This window comes from Papaver somniferum, chromosome 2 (assembly GCF_003573695.1).
Source record: "Papaver somniferum cultivar HN1 chromosome 2, ASM357369v1, whole genome shotgun sequence".
NCBI lineage: Eukaryota > Viridiplantae > Streptophyta > Magnoliopsida > Ranunculales > Papaveraceae > Papaver > Papaver somniferum.
Genome location: NC_039359.1, coordinates 51322821 through 51339205, shown reverse-complemented (window position 1 = coordinate 51339205; position 16385 = coordinate 51322821). Strand labels below are relative to the sequence as shown.

Sequence of the window (16385 nt, the reverse complement as noted above, 5' to 3'; positions counted from 1 at the left end):
AACTTACACGTGAAAACGTGATTAGTGGAGATTTTAAGTAAGCAGTATTTTTAGAATTACTTGTTTTGTAAATCACTGTATTGATCACACTTCTTATTCTTCTTGTTTTAGTGCTTAAAGTTACTTGATTTGTTAATCACTGCATTGATCACACTTCTTATTCTTCTTGTTTTAGTGCTTAAAGGTTAGAGCTAATGCTAGTACCATGAGCAGATATAATCAGAGAAATTTGAACTTTTGACAGATTCATAAAACTTGAGTCCCCGATTATCTTCGCGTGCTTTGACTACAAGACCGATATCTAGAAGCAAATCAAAATTAAGCTGGGTTCGGTTGTTTATTTACTTGGTCATGGTCCTTGTGGACTATCAAATTCCAAATAGAGTTGGTGAATGAATCCAAGCCACTAACTAAAATACAAATAACCTAACTAACCACTTCAATGACAATATTTTGATTTCTCTCTATAAATAAGAACACATAACTTGCTAAAGTAATTCTCATCAACTTTATTCACTTAATTTGCTGACTATCATCGAACACTTCAAATCCTAGTTCTAGTTTTTGATTGAGAAAATAGAAGAAAATGAAGAACTCAAAGTGTTGTGTTGTCGTAGTGTTCTTGGCTTTGTTTTCCTTGTACGTCTCTGCGACGGATCCAGGGTCTCTGCAAGATTTTTGTGTCGCCGCTAAAAATCCTAATAATGCTGGTATGCACTTAGCTTAAGGCCCTCCGCTCTATTTCATTTGTATACAGGTTCATTCTTTGTTCTAGTTGCACTACAAGAAAATTAGTGTATTGCTACACCCTCGTCTATGTGGTAAGAACCCATGTTTCGTGTGGCAATAACATTTTGCCACATAAAAAACTTTTGCCACACCTGTGGCAACAGCCTGGGTGGCAAGAAGTTATTGCCACGCCTTTAATGCACCGTAGTAATAACTAGGGTTTTGCTCCACCAAATGGTGAGTCAATAACAATTCGCAAAAAGATTTTTTAATTTAGTTATTCTTTTAATTTATGATTTTATTTATTTGAAAAATCTCTTGCCACACCGAATAATGAGGCAATAAAGTATTTTTTTATTTAATTTTCTATTTAATTTCCAATTTTATTTTCGTTTGAAACTCTTTTGCCACACCACCTAAGTGCCAAGAAAACATCTAGTATATGGCAAAAACGTGTTAGAATTTTCAGGCATCACCGTAATCATGTACAATTTATACATAGTAAAATTTCTTTCAGAGAAACTGTTTTAAAACAAAGAATTCAAATTTCTTTAAAACTACAATATAATGTGTATTACAAATGATGGTGATGAATCCAAGTTCACGTTTTAATGCAAGAAAAAAAAATTAATTTACACAATTTCATACTTCGACATGGTAAAGAAACTTTATACTTCACGCAAGACCTATACTATGCTTAATCCATCACAGACTTCTATTCCTCGGCCCTGCAATCCTGCTAAGCATATCAAAATAAACACCATTGAAGTAAAAAGAACATCAAAAAATGACATATAATTATCATGTCTGACAGAAGCTTGAGCTGTAACAGAAATATCATACAAACATGCAGAGAAGAATCACACTTGCATACGAGCAATTATAAGATATGTACCACCAAGGAAAAAGAATATCAAGAAATTGCAGTTATTTCACGTGTTTGTTTAAGAATCTGTTAGGAATCTGTACAGCTGCTCCACAGGTCTAACAAGTTTCTCCTCAAGCCCCCATATTTATTGAGCTGATTCAAAGGTCTGTAAGGATGCTCCCGAGATGCAAATAGTTGTTGCCCATGCATGTCTGTAAGGCCGCGATCAAATGAGTTGTTACAAAAATGCAAGAGTGGTATCACCTCGGACCTTTCTATCTTTGGGGACAGCAACTGCTTAAAGAGAAAATGTTAGCATCTTGTAAAGTGTCAACTAAAAAGACATCTAAACACGACAGTATTAAATAAAATAATTCAATGTTCTACCAGTACCTAGGAATTGGAGAGCTAATTTTACATCCTGTATAAAACAACGAAGTTCCTTCAATAAGATCACTAACCGGTCACGAGAAAACTAGACAACAGCCAAACAGAATATGCATACAAATTATGCATAGTAATAATTCTTGCTTGAATCATTCTCACAAATAAAAATATGTACCACAGGCAAAACAGAAGTTGTATATCTGGAAGAAAATTAGGGGTAATAGTAGTTCTTATTAAACCATATATCCTCCATGATAGGAGTCTAAGGACATGAAGCGACACAATGGTGTAAACTTTGGTTGCAAAAGAAGAATCATGTAGCCTATAGGGGCAGCCTATGTACAATCTTCGTCAAATTCGGACAACGACTCTAAATTTTGGCATCAGTATAAGCTGCACTTTCTACTTTTACAATTTAAAACAGGTTTTTCTCCTTGAACCATAGATCTGAGAAGTATATGTATACCAAAGAACAATCACGAAAAGTATTGGATACAACCTACTATATCATAAAAGATCTAGGAAATGTCAAAATCAATCATTTAGCAAGTATGAATTGCATCAGTCTAATGTGTTTAATTTCTGTAACTTTCTTACATATACCATCAGTCTATCACCGACCATGTAAGATTGGTTGACTTTTAAACATAGGCAATAAACACAAGCATACCTGTTCAATTTGGTTCTAGAAAAGTAAAGAAACAACATATAGAAGTTGAACAGCAAAATTTGCACCTAGGCTCACCTCAAAATGATAAAAAAACTACAAAATGAGTTCTACCAAAACAGGAACCAATATAGGAGCATGACTTAACGCTAAATCAAGATGGCTTACAACTAGTGTATGCTCATTGTATACTCGATTGTGTGATCCATAATTAACTTTGAACTTTTTTGTGAATAGTAGGTCCACACGAAAGTCATGAGACCCACAGGAAAAACTTACACGTGAAAACGTGATTAGTGGAGATTTTAAGTAAGCAGATTTTTAGAATTACTTGTTTTGTAAATCACTGTATTGATCACACTTCTTATTCTTCTTGTTTTAGTGCTTAAAGTTACTTGATTTGTTAATCACTGCATTGATCACACTTCTTATTCTTCTTGTTTTAGTGCTTAAAGGTTAGAGCTAATGCTAGTACCATGAGCAGATATAATCAGAGAAATTTGAACTTTTGACAGATTCATAAAACTTGAGTCCCCGATTATCTTCGCGTGCTTTGACTACAAGACCGATATCTAGAAGCAAATCAAAATTAAGCTGGGTTCGGTTGTTTATTTACTTGGTCATGGTCCTTGTGGACTATCAAATTCCAAATAGAGTTGGTGAATGAATCCAAGCCACTAACTAAAATACAAATAACCTAACTAACCACTTCAATGACAATTTTGATTTCTCTCTATAAATAAGAACACATAACTTGCTAAAGTAATTCTCATCAACTTTATTCACTTAATTTGCTGACTATCATCGAACACTTCAAAATCCTAGTTCTAGTTTTTGATTGAGAAAATAGAAGAAAATGAAGAACTCAAAGTGGTGTTGTCGTAGTGTTCTTGGCTTTGTTTTCCTTGTACGTCTCTGCGACGGATCCAGGGTCTCTGCAAGATTTTTGTGTCGCCGCTAAAAATCCTAATAATGCTGGTATGCACTTAGCTTAAGGCCCTCCGCTCTATTTCATTTGTATACAGGTTCATTCTTTGTTCTAGTTGCACTACAAGAAAATTAGTGTATTGCTACCTCGTCTATGTGGTAAGAACCCATGTTTCGTGTGGCAATAACATTTTGCCATAAAAAACTTTTGCCACACCTGTGGCAACAGCCTGGGTGGCAAGAAGTTATTGCCACGCCTTTAATGCACCGTAGTAATAACTAGGGTTTTGCTCCACCAAATGGTGAGTCAATAACAATTCGCAAAAAGATTTTTTAATTTAGTTATTCTTTTAATTTATGATTTTATTTATTTGAAAAATCTCTTGCCACACCGAATAATGAGGCAATAAAGTTTTTTTTAATTTCTATTTAATTTCCAATTTTATTTCGTTTGAAACTCTTTTGCCACACCTAAGTGCCAAGAAAACATCTAGTATATGGCAAAAACGTGTTACGATAATCAGGCATACGTAATCATGTATACATAGTAAAATTTCTTTCAGAGAAACTGTTTTAAAACAAAAATTCAAATTTCTTTAAAACTACAATATAATGTGTATTACAAATGATGGTGATGAATCCAAGTTCACGTTTTAATGCAAGAAAAAAAAATTAATTTACACAATTTCATACTTCGACATGGTAAAGAAACTTTATACTTCACGCAAGACCTATACTATGCTTAATCCATCACAGACTTCTATTCCTCGGCCCTGCAATCCTGCTAAGCATATCAAAATAAACACCATTGAAGTAAAAAGAACATCAAAAAATGACATATAATTATCATGTCTGACAGAAGCTTGAGCTGTAACAGAAATATCATACAAACATGCAGAGAGAATCACACTTGCATACGAGCAATTATAAGATATGTACCACCAAGGAAAAAGAATATCAAGAAATTGCAGTTATTTCACGTGTTTGTTTAAGAATCTGTTAGGAATCTGTACAGCTGCTCCACAGGTCTAACAAGTTTCTCCTCAAGCCCCCATATTTATTGAGCTGATTCAAAGGTCTGTAAGGATGCTCCCGAGATGCAAATAGTTGTTGCCCATGCATGTCTGTAAGGCCGCGATCAAATGAGTTGTTACAAAAATGCAAGAGTGGTATCACCTCGGACCTTTCTATCTTTGGGGACAGCAACTGCTTAAAGAGAAAATGTTAGCATCTTGTAAAGTGTCAACTAAAAAGACATCTAAACACGACAGTATTAATAAAATAATTCAATGTTCTACCAGTACCTAGGAATTGGAGAGCTAATTTTACATCCTGTATAAAACAACGAAGTTCCTTCAATAAGATCACTAACCGGTCACGAGAAAACTAGACAACAGCCAAACAGAATATGCATACAAATTATGCATAGTAATAATTCTTGCTTGAATCATTCTCACAAATAAAAATATGTACCACAGGCAAAACAGAAGTTGTATATCTGGAAGAAAATTAGGGGTAATAGTAGTTCTTATTAAACCATATATCCTCCATGATAGGAGTCTAAGGACATGAAGCGACACAATGGTGTAAACTTTGGTTGCAAAAGAAGAATCATGTAGCCTATAGGGGCAGCCTATGTACAATCTTCGTCAAATTCGGACAACGACTCTAAATTTTGGCATCAGTATATAGCTGCACTTTCTACTTTTACAATTTAAAACAGGTTTTTCTCCTTGAACCATAGATCTGAGAAGTATATGTATACCAAAGAACAATCACGAAAAGTATTGGATACAACCTACTGTATCATAAAAGATCTAGGAAATGTCAAAATCAATCATTTAGCAAGTATGAATTGCATCAGTCTAATGTGTTTAATTTCTGTAACTTTCTTACATATACCATCAGTCTATCACCGACCATGTAAGATTGGTTGACTTTTAAACATAGGCAATAAACACAAGCATACCTGTTCAATTTGGTTCTAGAAAAGTAAAGAAACAACATATAGAAGTTGAACAGCAAAATTTGCACCTAGGCTCACCTCAAAATGATAAAAAAACTACAAAATGAGTTCTACCAAAACAGGAACCAATATAGGAGCATGACTTAACGCTAAATCAAGATAAATGAGGAAAACACACTAACATTAAAGAAAATCAAAAGTGAAAAACAAAATACGAAGTTCAAAATTTTTTTAAACGGAAACACCTTTTGAAAAAATTTCACCCATTTTCTTTCTAATTTGTTCCCAGATAGAGTAGATACCCAATCCAGCAATTGAATCAGTAAACACAGAACATGTATAAAAATGCTACAAATGAAAGTTTACTAACAATAAAATGAAACTTTAGCTAGATCTACTGCAGATAGACACAAGTCTTCACATGGAACTGTTTCACTTTAACATACAAACCACACCAAAAAAAAAAAAAAATTAGAGAAAAGAAAAGGGGACTGAAAACTTACTCATCTACCAATTGTTGCGTTTGTAACAATAAAACACTCAAGAAAGATGTTAGAATAAAAATGATTAATTTCTGGAAAGTAAATCAACACTCAATTGGACTGCAAACAGAGGACAGAGTCACGTGTTCAACATGCTGTCCTTAACACGATATTTGACCGGTACGCCTCAAGAATGAGTGATGCCTATACCCTGTGGTCAAGTTCGTATCCAGGATAAAACTGCCCATTGCAAGCACTGTTAGCACTACAGTACTTTCCCACTCTTACGACTTCAACAGCAATTGCGCACGGAATGAAAAATAAAGGACCACACAGGGGGAGAAGACGAAAAGAAGAGGATAGTAGCTCTTCTGGACACGAAACGAAATGAGAGAAAGTGATCGCTTTATATAGGGTAGAAGTGAGAGAGGTCTCATTAACGCGCATTAAAACAATTAGAATTAATTTCCAAACGGTTCATGCATCATAATGTCGATATAAAACGTTCATGCATCATAAATATAAAACGTTCATGCATCATAATGTTGATGTAACGTTCATGCATAATAAATATAAAACGTTCATGCATCATAATGTTGATATAACGTTCATGCATAGACATAATGTCGCCCAAAGATTTATTTTGTTTGAAATCTTTTAAGTATTAATTCAAAAATTCAAAAGAAGTTTTGCCAAAAAAGATAAGTCTTGACCCACACCCGAACCCGAACCCAAGCCCGGCCCGCCCGCACGGACGGACGGCGGCGGCGTGCTTCGGTGCGAAGCACTGCGCGTGTGTGAAAATGTATGATTGCACCAACTAGCCCATTGACTAAGTCCTCTCCCTCGCACAAAAGTATTAATGACCCAAGGGTCACTCTAATATCAAAATTTTCAATACTTATGGAGAGGTATCATCTTTAGTTTTCCCTATGTGGGACTAAAGGTTCATTCACAAATAGTGAAAATGAGCTAGTGTCTTTAGTGACCAATAGATCCTAGGTTCCAATCCCACCAAGACCAAAAATCAAACTATTTAATAAACTCATTTTCTCTAACAATCCCCCACATGAATGAAATACCGATAAAAAATCAGAAAACGGAAAGCGAGAAATACCACTTAGGCAAGAGGTGTCCATGAGGTCTTGAACCTTTGCTTAGTGAGAAATTGCTGGAACTACTTGATGGACAGTGAACGTGATGTCTTGAACTACCATCGTTTGGTGTAATCCGCGATAATAACCACGCGTGATATCTCTCTAGGTGTTGTCGAGTTCGTGCCGTTGTGTTCTTTTTGGCCCTGGACAAATCCCGTTTCTCCGAATGCTCTAGAGAATCAGCTCTCTTCTCATAGGAAGCGACCCACTTCCACATTCATATAGGTGAGTTCTATCAAGAGTGTTTACTGCTACACCCCATTTCAATCTAAAATTAAAACTATAGAACTCATTGAGACTTAATAGAAAGTCATCCTCACATGCAGTCACACTATCACGTCTACACCATAAGGAAGAGGCAGAGAATGAATTCTCTGATAGTGTTTTCCTTGACCCGCCACAAATTAGTTTCTCATTCGAAACCTTGATCTTGGGATCTCCAGTCATCAAGGTTGAGTATCCTTCATGGCAAGTTTATTTAATGAGCCTAATCCCCATCCCCTTAGATGCATTACTAACTATCTCCTTGGACAAACCTTTCATCAAAGGGTCCGCGATATTCTCCTTGGACTTAACCCAATCAATGGAAATAACGCCTTTTGAGATTAGTTGTTTTAGGGTATCGTGTCTTCTTTTTATATGTATAGACTTCCCATTATAGTAGTTGTTTTTAGCTTTAGCTATGGCAGCTTGATTATCACAATGTATAGATATAGCCGGCACAGGCCTATGCCAGAGAGGAATGTCTTCTAAAAAGCATCTTAGCCAAGCGGCTTCCTCTCCTGCTTTATCTAGCGCAATAAACTCAGATTCCATAGTGGGTCGAGCTATGCAGGTCTGTTTGGAACTCTTCCAAGAAACAGCCCCACATGCAAGAGTGAAAACATATCCACTCGTAGACTTAGACTCCTCTGAGTCTGATATCCAGTTTGCATCACAAAATCCCTCAAGGACGGCAGGATACCTTTCATAATTCAAACAAAAGGTCAATGTGTATTTCAAATACCTCAACACTCTAAAAAGTGCATCCCAGTGTTCCTGCCCTGGATTACAAGTATACCTACTTAACCTACTCACAGCATAAGCAATGTATGGCCTAGTACAGTTCATCAAATACATCAGACTTCCTATAACTCGTGAGTATTCAAGTTGTGATACTCCATTACCTCTGTTCTTTTTGAGTTTACAACAAGGATCATACGGAGTCTAAGCAGGTTTACAATCAAAATGATTGAATTTTCTAAGCACAGATTCAACATAATGAGATTGACTAAGACTATAACCGTTATAATTTCTCCTAATTTTCATCCCTAAGATTACATCTGCAGGGCCTAAGTCTTTCATGTCAAAGTTCTCATTCAGCATGTTCTTAGTGGAATTAATTACATCCATGTTTGTACCAAGTATAAGCATATCATCAACATACAAGCACACAATCACACAGACATCATTTACAAGCTTAGTATATACACACTTGTCAGATTCATTGATTCTAAATCCACTAGAAAACATTACATGATCAAATTTTTCATGCCATTGTTTAGGTGCTTGTTTCAATCTATACAAAGATTTTTTAAGTTTACAAACTTTGTTCTCACAACCTTTCACTACAAAGCCCTCAGGTTGTTCCATGTAAATTTCGTCATCTAATTCACCATGTAGAAAAGTTGTCTTTACATCCATTTGACGTATTTCTAGGTTATGAACCGCGTCTATAGGAATTAACATCCTAATGGAAGTAATTCTCGTAACAGGTGAGTAAGTATCAAATAAATCTACACCTTCCTTTTGTTTGTATCCTTTGACTACTAACCTAGCCTTTTATTTTTGAATAGTTCCATCTATGTTACGTTTCCTCCTGAAGATCCATTTACATCCTATGGCCTTACACCCTGGAGGTAAATCTACTATCTCCCATGTATCATTTTCTTTGATGGATTCCATTTCACTAATAGAAGACTCTTTCCACCACGGAGTTTCAGAAGAAGTCATGGCTTCTCTATAAGTCTGAGGATCAGACTCTGCTAGTGTTATGAAGTCAGGTCCAAAGGAGGTTTTGGTTCTAGCCCTTTTATTCCTCCTAAGATCAAATTCTACTTCATCTTCCTCTAAAGGTAAAGTCTGACTGGTTGAAGGGACATCTAGGGGATCAACACCTCTCTTACGAGAGTCAGATTTTAAAGGAAAAACATTTTCAAAAAACACAGCATCCCTAGACTCCATAATAGTATTTACACCAATTTCAGAAACATCAGAATTCACAACCATAAATCTATATGCAGGTGTATGCTCAGGATACCCTATGAAGACACAGTCAACAGTTTTGGATCCTAAAGAAGGTTGTCTACCTTTCCACAATTCGTATGGAGTTTTATATGATCCTTTAAAAGGTACTCTGTTCAGGATATAACATGCTGAGAGGACAGCTTCCCTCCACAAGTTCGAAGGTAATCCTGAACTAATTAACATGGCATTCATCATCTCCTTAAGGGTGAGGTTCTTACGTTCATCTACTCCATTCGACTGAGGTGAATAAGGAGGGGTAACCTCGTGTATTATGCCATGTTCTACACAGAAATCTCCTATAGGAGTTATGTACTCACCACCACGGTGAGACCTAATGGTTTTAATGGTAGTATTCAACTGGTTTTCAACTTCTAGTTTATACCTCTTAAATGCTTCTAAGGCATCATCCTTACCTCTAAGCAAATAAATATGACAGTACCTAGTACAGTCGTCTATAAAAGTAACAAACCATTTCTTACCGCCTCTAGTTTGAACTGATTTCATGTCAACTAGGTCTGAGTGGATTAATTCTAAGGGTTTATAATTTCTAAGAACATTTTTTCTAAAAGGTTTTCTAGCATACTTTGATTCTACGCACATTTCACATTTGTGTTCCTTTTCCAAACTAAATTTGGGTATGCAGCCCACATTGGCTAGTTTAAGCATTGATTTATAATTTACATGTCCAAGTCTACCATGCCAAACATTCAAAGACTCACAAACATAAGCAGAAGAATCATTATTATTCATTACAGCAGAGTTTACATTAAGCTTATACAGACCCTCAGTCTTGTAACCCTGCCCCACATAATCCTTACCCTTAGTTACAACACATTTCCCATATTCTATTACAATTTTAAAACCCTTATCATCTAAAACAGCACAAGAAACAAGATTTTTGCAGATGTCCGGAACATGAAGAACTTCATTCAAAGTGAGAGTCTTGCCAGAAGTGAGTTTGAGCCCAACTTTGCCTTTTCCTACAACCGCAGCTGCAGATGAGTTACCCATATAGAATTTCTCTCCTTCCCCTACCTTATTGTAGGAGGTGAACATTTCTTTGTTCCCACAGACATGTTTGGTAGCCCAGAGTCTACCCACCAGTCTCTCACATTTGTTACCAAATTTACTTCAGACACCGTGCCAGAAAATTCATCTTTGTTGTTTTCAACCAAATTAGCATTATTTTTCTTTTTAAGGTCCTTACGGTTTCTACAGTGAACCGTCATATGGCCAGGATTTCCGCAAGCATAGCAATCACCCTTAATTTTATTAATGCTAGATTTAGGTTTCTGAAACATACCATTCTTGCCTGGAGGTTTCTTGGAGTTGTTTCGGTTCTTATCAACATTGGAACCTTTGTGTTCAGTCACATGAGCTTTGTAAGACATGTCCCTTGAAGAAGATACATTTTTGTCCTTGGAGTACAACAATTCTTCAACTTGAATTTTCTTACCCAGTTCAACCATAGTAACTTCAGCAGTTTCATGTCTCAGTTTCTTCTTGTACTCGGACCAGGAAGTAGGCAATTTCTCGATAGCAGTAGACACTTGAAAAGTTTCATCAATCACCATACCTTCCGCAAGAATTTCATTCATAATTTGCTGGAGTTCAAGGAATTGATCAACCAAAGATTTGTCATTCACCATTTTATTCTCATAAAGCCTAGCTACTAAGAATTTCTTACTTCCGGCAGTTTCAGCTTGGTATTTCGGCTCCAAAGCAGCCCATAATCAAAAGCAGAAATGTTTTCTTTAGCATTGTAAAAATCATACAAAGCATCCTCTGAGCAATTCAGAATATGATTTTTAGACATGTAATTGTTCCTCTTCCATTCTTCTAAAGAAGACTCACGACCAGCATCATTCAGCGATTCATCAAAAGGTTTCAGAACATAGGAATCCAACTCATGGTAACTTAAAAAGAATAACATTTTTGACTGCCACCTCTTAAAGTCTTTTCCAGAAAACTTTGCAGGCCTTTCAACATCGTTCTTACCCATTGTTACAGATAGAAAACAGAAATATCGTGTTAAGATTGTTGTGTGTAACAATAAAACACTCAAGAAAGATGTTAGAATAAAAATGATTAATTTCTGGAAAGTAAATCAACACTCAATTGGACTTCAAACAGAGGACAGAGTCACGTGTTCAACACGCTGTCCTTAACACGATATTTGACCGGTACGCCTCAAGAATGAGTGATGCCTATACCCTGTGGTCAAGTTCGTATCCAGGATAAAACTGCCCGTTGCAAGCACTGTTAGCACTACAGTACTTGCCCACTCTTACGACCTCAACAACAATTGCGCACGGTATGAAAAATAAAGGACCACACAGGGGGAGAAGACGAAAAGAAGAGGATAGTAGCTCTTCTGGACACGAAACGAAATGAGAGAAAGTGATCGCTTTATATATGGTAGAAGTGAGAGAGGTCTCAATAACGCGCATTAAAACAATTAGAATTAATTTCCAAACGGTTTAAATATAAAACGTTCATGCATCATAATGTTGATGTAACGTTCATAAATATAAAACGTTCATGCATCATTATGTTGATGTAACGTTCATGCATAATAAATATAAAACGTTCATGCATCATAATGTTGATATAACGTTCATGCATAGACATAATGTCGCCCAAAGATTTATTTTGTTTGAAATCTTTTAAGTATTAATTCAAAAATTCAAAAGAAGTTTTGCCAAAAAAGATAAGTCTTGACCCACACCCACACCCACACCCACACCCGAACCCGTGCCCGAGCCCGGCCCGCCCGCACGGACGGACGACGGCGTGCTTCGGTGCGAAGCACCGCGCGTGTGTGAAAATGTGTGATTGCACCAACTAGCCCATTGCCTAAGTCCTCTCCCTCGCACAAAAGTGCTAATGACCCAAGGGCCACTCTAATATCAAAATTTTCAATACTTATGGAGAGGTACCATCTTTAGTTTTCCCTATGTGGGACTAAAGGTTCATTCACAAATAGTGAAAATGAGCTAGTGTCTTTAGTGACCAATAGATCCTAGGTTCCAATCCCACCAAGACCAAAAACAAAACTATTTTATAAACTCATTTTCTCTAACACCAATTGCATCATATGAAAGAAACCTACAAAAAAATATCAATCAAAAACACAAATTGAAGAAAACCAGTTTTGGTATTAAAAGTTTGGAGAGATAAGAGGGAAAATTACCTGCTCTAACTATGGAGAGTGACGAGAACAAAAACCACCAAAATTATCAGAGGTATTGCGTAGATCTGTAGACAAAAATTATGGCAAAAAATAATTAGGGATTTCAGTGATAAGCAAACATAGGTAACTAAGGGTTTATACTTATAGATGTTCGAGAGATGAAATTAGGGATTTCAATTCGACTGAGTGAATCTCTTTGTTTGTGATTGACAGTATCTCGGCTGCTTGGTTAGTAAGTTGGTGAAAGTGAAGAAACTGGAAATTCATTGCGCGCGAGTGAAGGGTTTTTTGATTGGTTTGATGAAGATAATTTCCACATGGGAGTCGTCTTCTAGGGTTCTGAGAGATTTTATCTCTCTTTCTCTTTCATTTACTGGTTTTTGAGAGAGATAAAACTGTTTTGTATCGTGTATTTTTTGTGGAAAATTTGATTGTAGGGGGGAAATTTGGTTTCGACGAAAATTAGAGGGGAGATTATGACGTCTAATTTACCTAGCTTAATTGGGGGCCATAACTACTAATCGGCGGCCATGCACTACGGGACAAAAAAAGATCACCCAATCCTAATTTGGGTCACCCCTTAAAGAAATATTTTTTAAATGGCAAAACTGCCCTTATATGATTAGTATTAGGAATTAATTAGTTTGATTAGTGTGGTAAGTGTATTTAGATTAAAATCTGATTTTAGGAAAAAAAATTGTCGAAAATGTGTTTTATGTGTTGAGAAGAAGAGGAGGAGTTTTGAGAGGAAAACCTAGGGTTTTTACAAATGAGTGATTCAAGTGGAGGGAATGAGATTGGTGAAGCTTCAAATAACAACAATGATTGTGTTGATGGTAAGATTGTCTCAACTAATGATATGGGTTGGATGTTTGATGAGGAGATGTTGACAGAGGAAGGCCACCATTGAAACATCCAGTGTTAGGGTCGTTATAGTCGGGTGTAGGATAAACTAACGACTCTCTGTAGTCGTCAGCCTGTTTGAGATTATTTTGACGACTTTCACCTGCAACTTTTACATGTTATGAAAAATCGTTAACGTTGTTTGATGAACATTGACGACTCTTTCAGCTAGGTCACACAGAGTCGTTAGTATTTTTTTCTTTTAATGTTGCCGACTCTAGTCTAGGGATTATATACTGCTGAGCACTCTATCGTTTTCTCCAACAGAAGGCAGTTCAAGTTCAACCCAGAGTCGTTACGCACTAATTTGGGGTTGTCAAACTACAGTCGGCATCTTCAACCTAACATGACGACGACTCTATTCTAACAGGTTAACGATTTGGGGTCGTCAAACTACAGTCATCATCTTCAACCTAATATTTACACTAACAAATTAACGATTTTTCATAGAAAAAGCATGCAATGTAAGAGTAGTTGGGGTATTATTTCTTCGATACTAACAACTCTCACTCTGTAACTTCTATTTTTCAGTTACCAATCTCGATTACACAATAAAAAAACAACCAAAACATCGAATAGGAGGCGGGTTTAAGTTCACGTACCCTCTAATTGGAGGTGGAGAAGAGAAAGGGAAGAGAGGAAGACGAGGATTAAAAAAAGTAACTGATTTTCTCTTTAATTTAATTAGGATATATAGATTAGGGGCCTTAATTAGGTTAGTTAATTAGTGAAACTGATTTTCAATTAGCGAAGGGTAAAATAGTATATTCATATTGCGATATTTACACCCCTGAAAATTTTGGTGGGCAAACAAAATTCCATGGTCCCCAATTAAAAGTTATGGCCCCCAATTAAACTAGGCTAATTTAATGGATAATTATTAAAAATATCCAATAATTCAATCGATATAAATCAAAAAGAGAATTATTTAATTATAATGACTTGTTGCCACTTCTATGTGGCAAGAAATAAGACTATTGCTGCCTCACCAAAATATATGAGGAAAAAGCTTATGTTTGGCCTCATCTAATCACGCATGTGGTAATAGGTCTTACTTAATGCCACACCTATTCCGTAGTGAGGCTAAAACCTATCGATTGCCTCATTATTTATCTATGTGTGGCAAAATGGTGTAGCAATAGATCCCTTTTCTTGTAGTGTTGTCGCATTAATCTTCAATTAACTATGATATTTGCATTTCTTTAAATCATTGCAGTGTTTGTGAATGGGTTATTCCGCAAAGACCCAAAGCTTGCTGTTGCCGAAGATTTTTACCTAGCAAATTTTAATAAACCTGGAGTTATTAAGAGCCCGGTTGGTTCAAATGTAACACAAGTTAATGTTGCTCAAATTCCTGGCCTAAACACGCTCGGCATCTCCATGGCCCGTATCGATTATGCACCTATGGGCCTTAACCCACCACACACGCACCCAAGAGCTACCGAGATTTTAGTCGTTTTGGAAGGTACTCTTCATGTCGGATTCGTCACATCAAATCCAGAGAACAAGCTCTTCACAAAGGTGCTTTACAAGGGAGATGTATTTGTATTCCCTGTCGGACTGATTCATTTTCAAGCGAATGTGGGAAAAACCCCAGCTGTTGCTATTGCCGCACTAAGTAGCCAAAACCCTGGCGTAATTACTATCGCCAATGCCGTTTATGGATCAAAAGAATCCATTAATGATGATGTTTTCGCAAAGGCTTTTCAAGTTGACAAGAAAGTGGTTGATTATCTCCGGTCTCAGTTTTGGATGGAAAACTAAACTGAAAACCAAAGAATTTTACGATTGAATCGATTGCTCGTACTTTATATCTATTATAATCTTGATGTAACCTTATGTTTTCAATTCCTATAATAAATACTAATAAAGAACGGAAAATAGGTCAGTTGTCCAAATATTTTTAAAACATGGTTCAAATAGACGAGTAAAAATTAGTATGGGTGAAATGGACAAAAAAAAATTAGCAAGGATGAAATTGGATTAATCCTTGCTTAAACTTAAAAAATAGCTAGGATGAAACTGGATGCATCCTGTGTAAATTAAAAAATAAGAAAAAGTATTTGAAAATTGGCAAGATGAAACTGTTTACATCATGGTTATTTTTACATTTTTGTCCATTTAAACAGTATCAAAATCTAAGTGTCCTTTTCACCCAGGAATTATTGGTTTTGGTCTTTTAAACCAATTTTGTAAATAAAGAAGCAGTACTTCTATTTCCATGTGTTTAAAATATGTGCATTGGGATTTAGGCTAGCTACATTGCTATATTTCTGAATCTTCTATTCGTTGTTCAGTAAACCTTTAGGCGGTGTTTGATAGGAATTAATTCCATGGACTTAACCATCCGTTGGAGAAAATGAGATTATGTATATTTGGTTTTTTGGTCTTGGTGGGATTGGAACTTGGGACCTATTGGTCACTAAGGATACTAGCTCATTATCACTATTAGTGAATGAGCCTTTAATCCCACATAGGGGAAATTAAAGATGATACCTCTCCATAAGTATTGAATGGCCCACACGTTTTTGATCTTAAAGTGGCCCTTGGGTCATACACACTTTTGTGTGAGGGAGAGGACTTAGGAAATGGGCTAGTTGGTGGAACCACACGTTTCACACACGCGCGGTGCTTCGTACCGAAGCACGCACGCCGCCGTCCGTCCGTCGGGCGAGTCGGGTGCGGGTCAACCAAGACTTATTTTTCGGAAAAATTTCTTGTGATTTATTTCCTAAACATTTTTCCAAATCAAATTAAATTCTTTCTTAATGAAAAAAAATTAAATTTTCCCGAGCGTGTGACCCGGGCAAATTTATTCTC

General features: G+C 36.3%; 1 protein-coding gene across 1 annotated transcript; it reads left to right on the top strand.

Moving 5' to 3' along the window:
* Window positions 1-586: 586 nt before the first annotated feature.
* LOC113350990 (putative germin-like protein 2-1) lies at window positions 587-15329 on the top strand. The gene is made up of 3 exons (XM_026595078.1): window positions 587-710; window positions 3537-3629; window positions 14782-15329. Exons 1-3 carry the CDS (start codon window positions 587-589, stop codon window positions 15327-15329), a joined length of 765 nt encoding a protein of 254 aa, XP_026450863.1.
* The last annotated feature ends 1056 nt before the right edge of the window (window positions 15330-16385 follow it).

Bases quoted from the DNA above. Each gene is read 5' to 3' on its own strand.
- LOC113350990 (XM_026595078.1), top strand. From the start codon at position 587: ATGAAGAACTCAAAGTGTTGTGTTGTCGTAGTGTTCTTGGCTTTGTTT. The intron at 711-3,536 runs GTATGCACTTAG...GTGTTGTCGTAG, and splicing joins TAAAAATCCTAATAATGCTG to TGTTCTTGGCTTTGTTTTCC. The intron at 3,630-14,781 runs GTATGCACTTAG...AAATCATTGCAG, and splicing joins TAAAAATCCTAATAATGCTG to TGTTTGTGAATGGGTTATTC.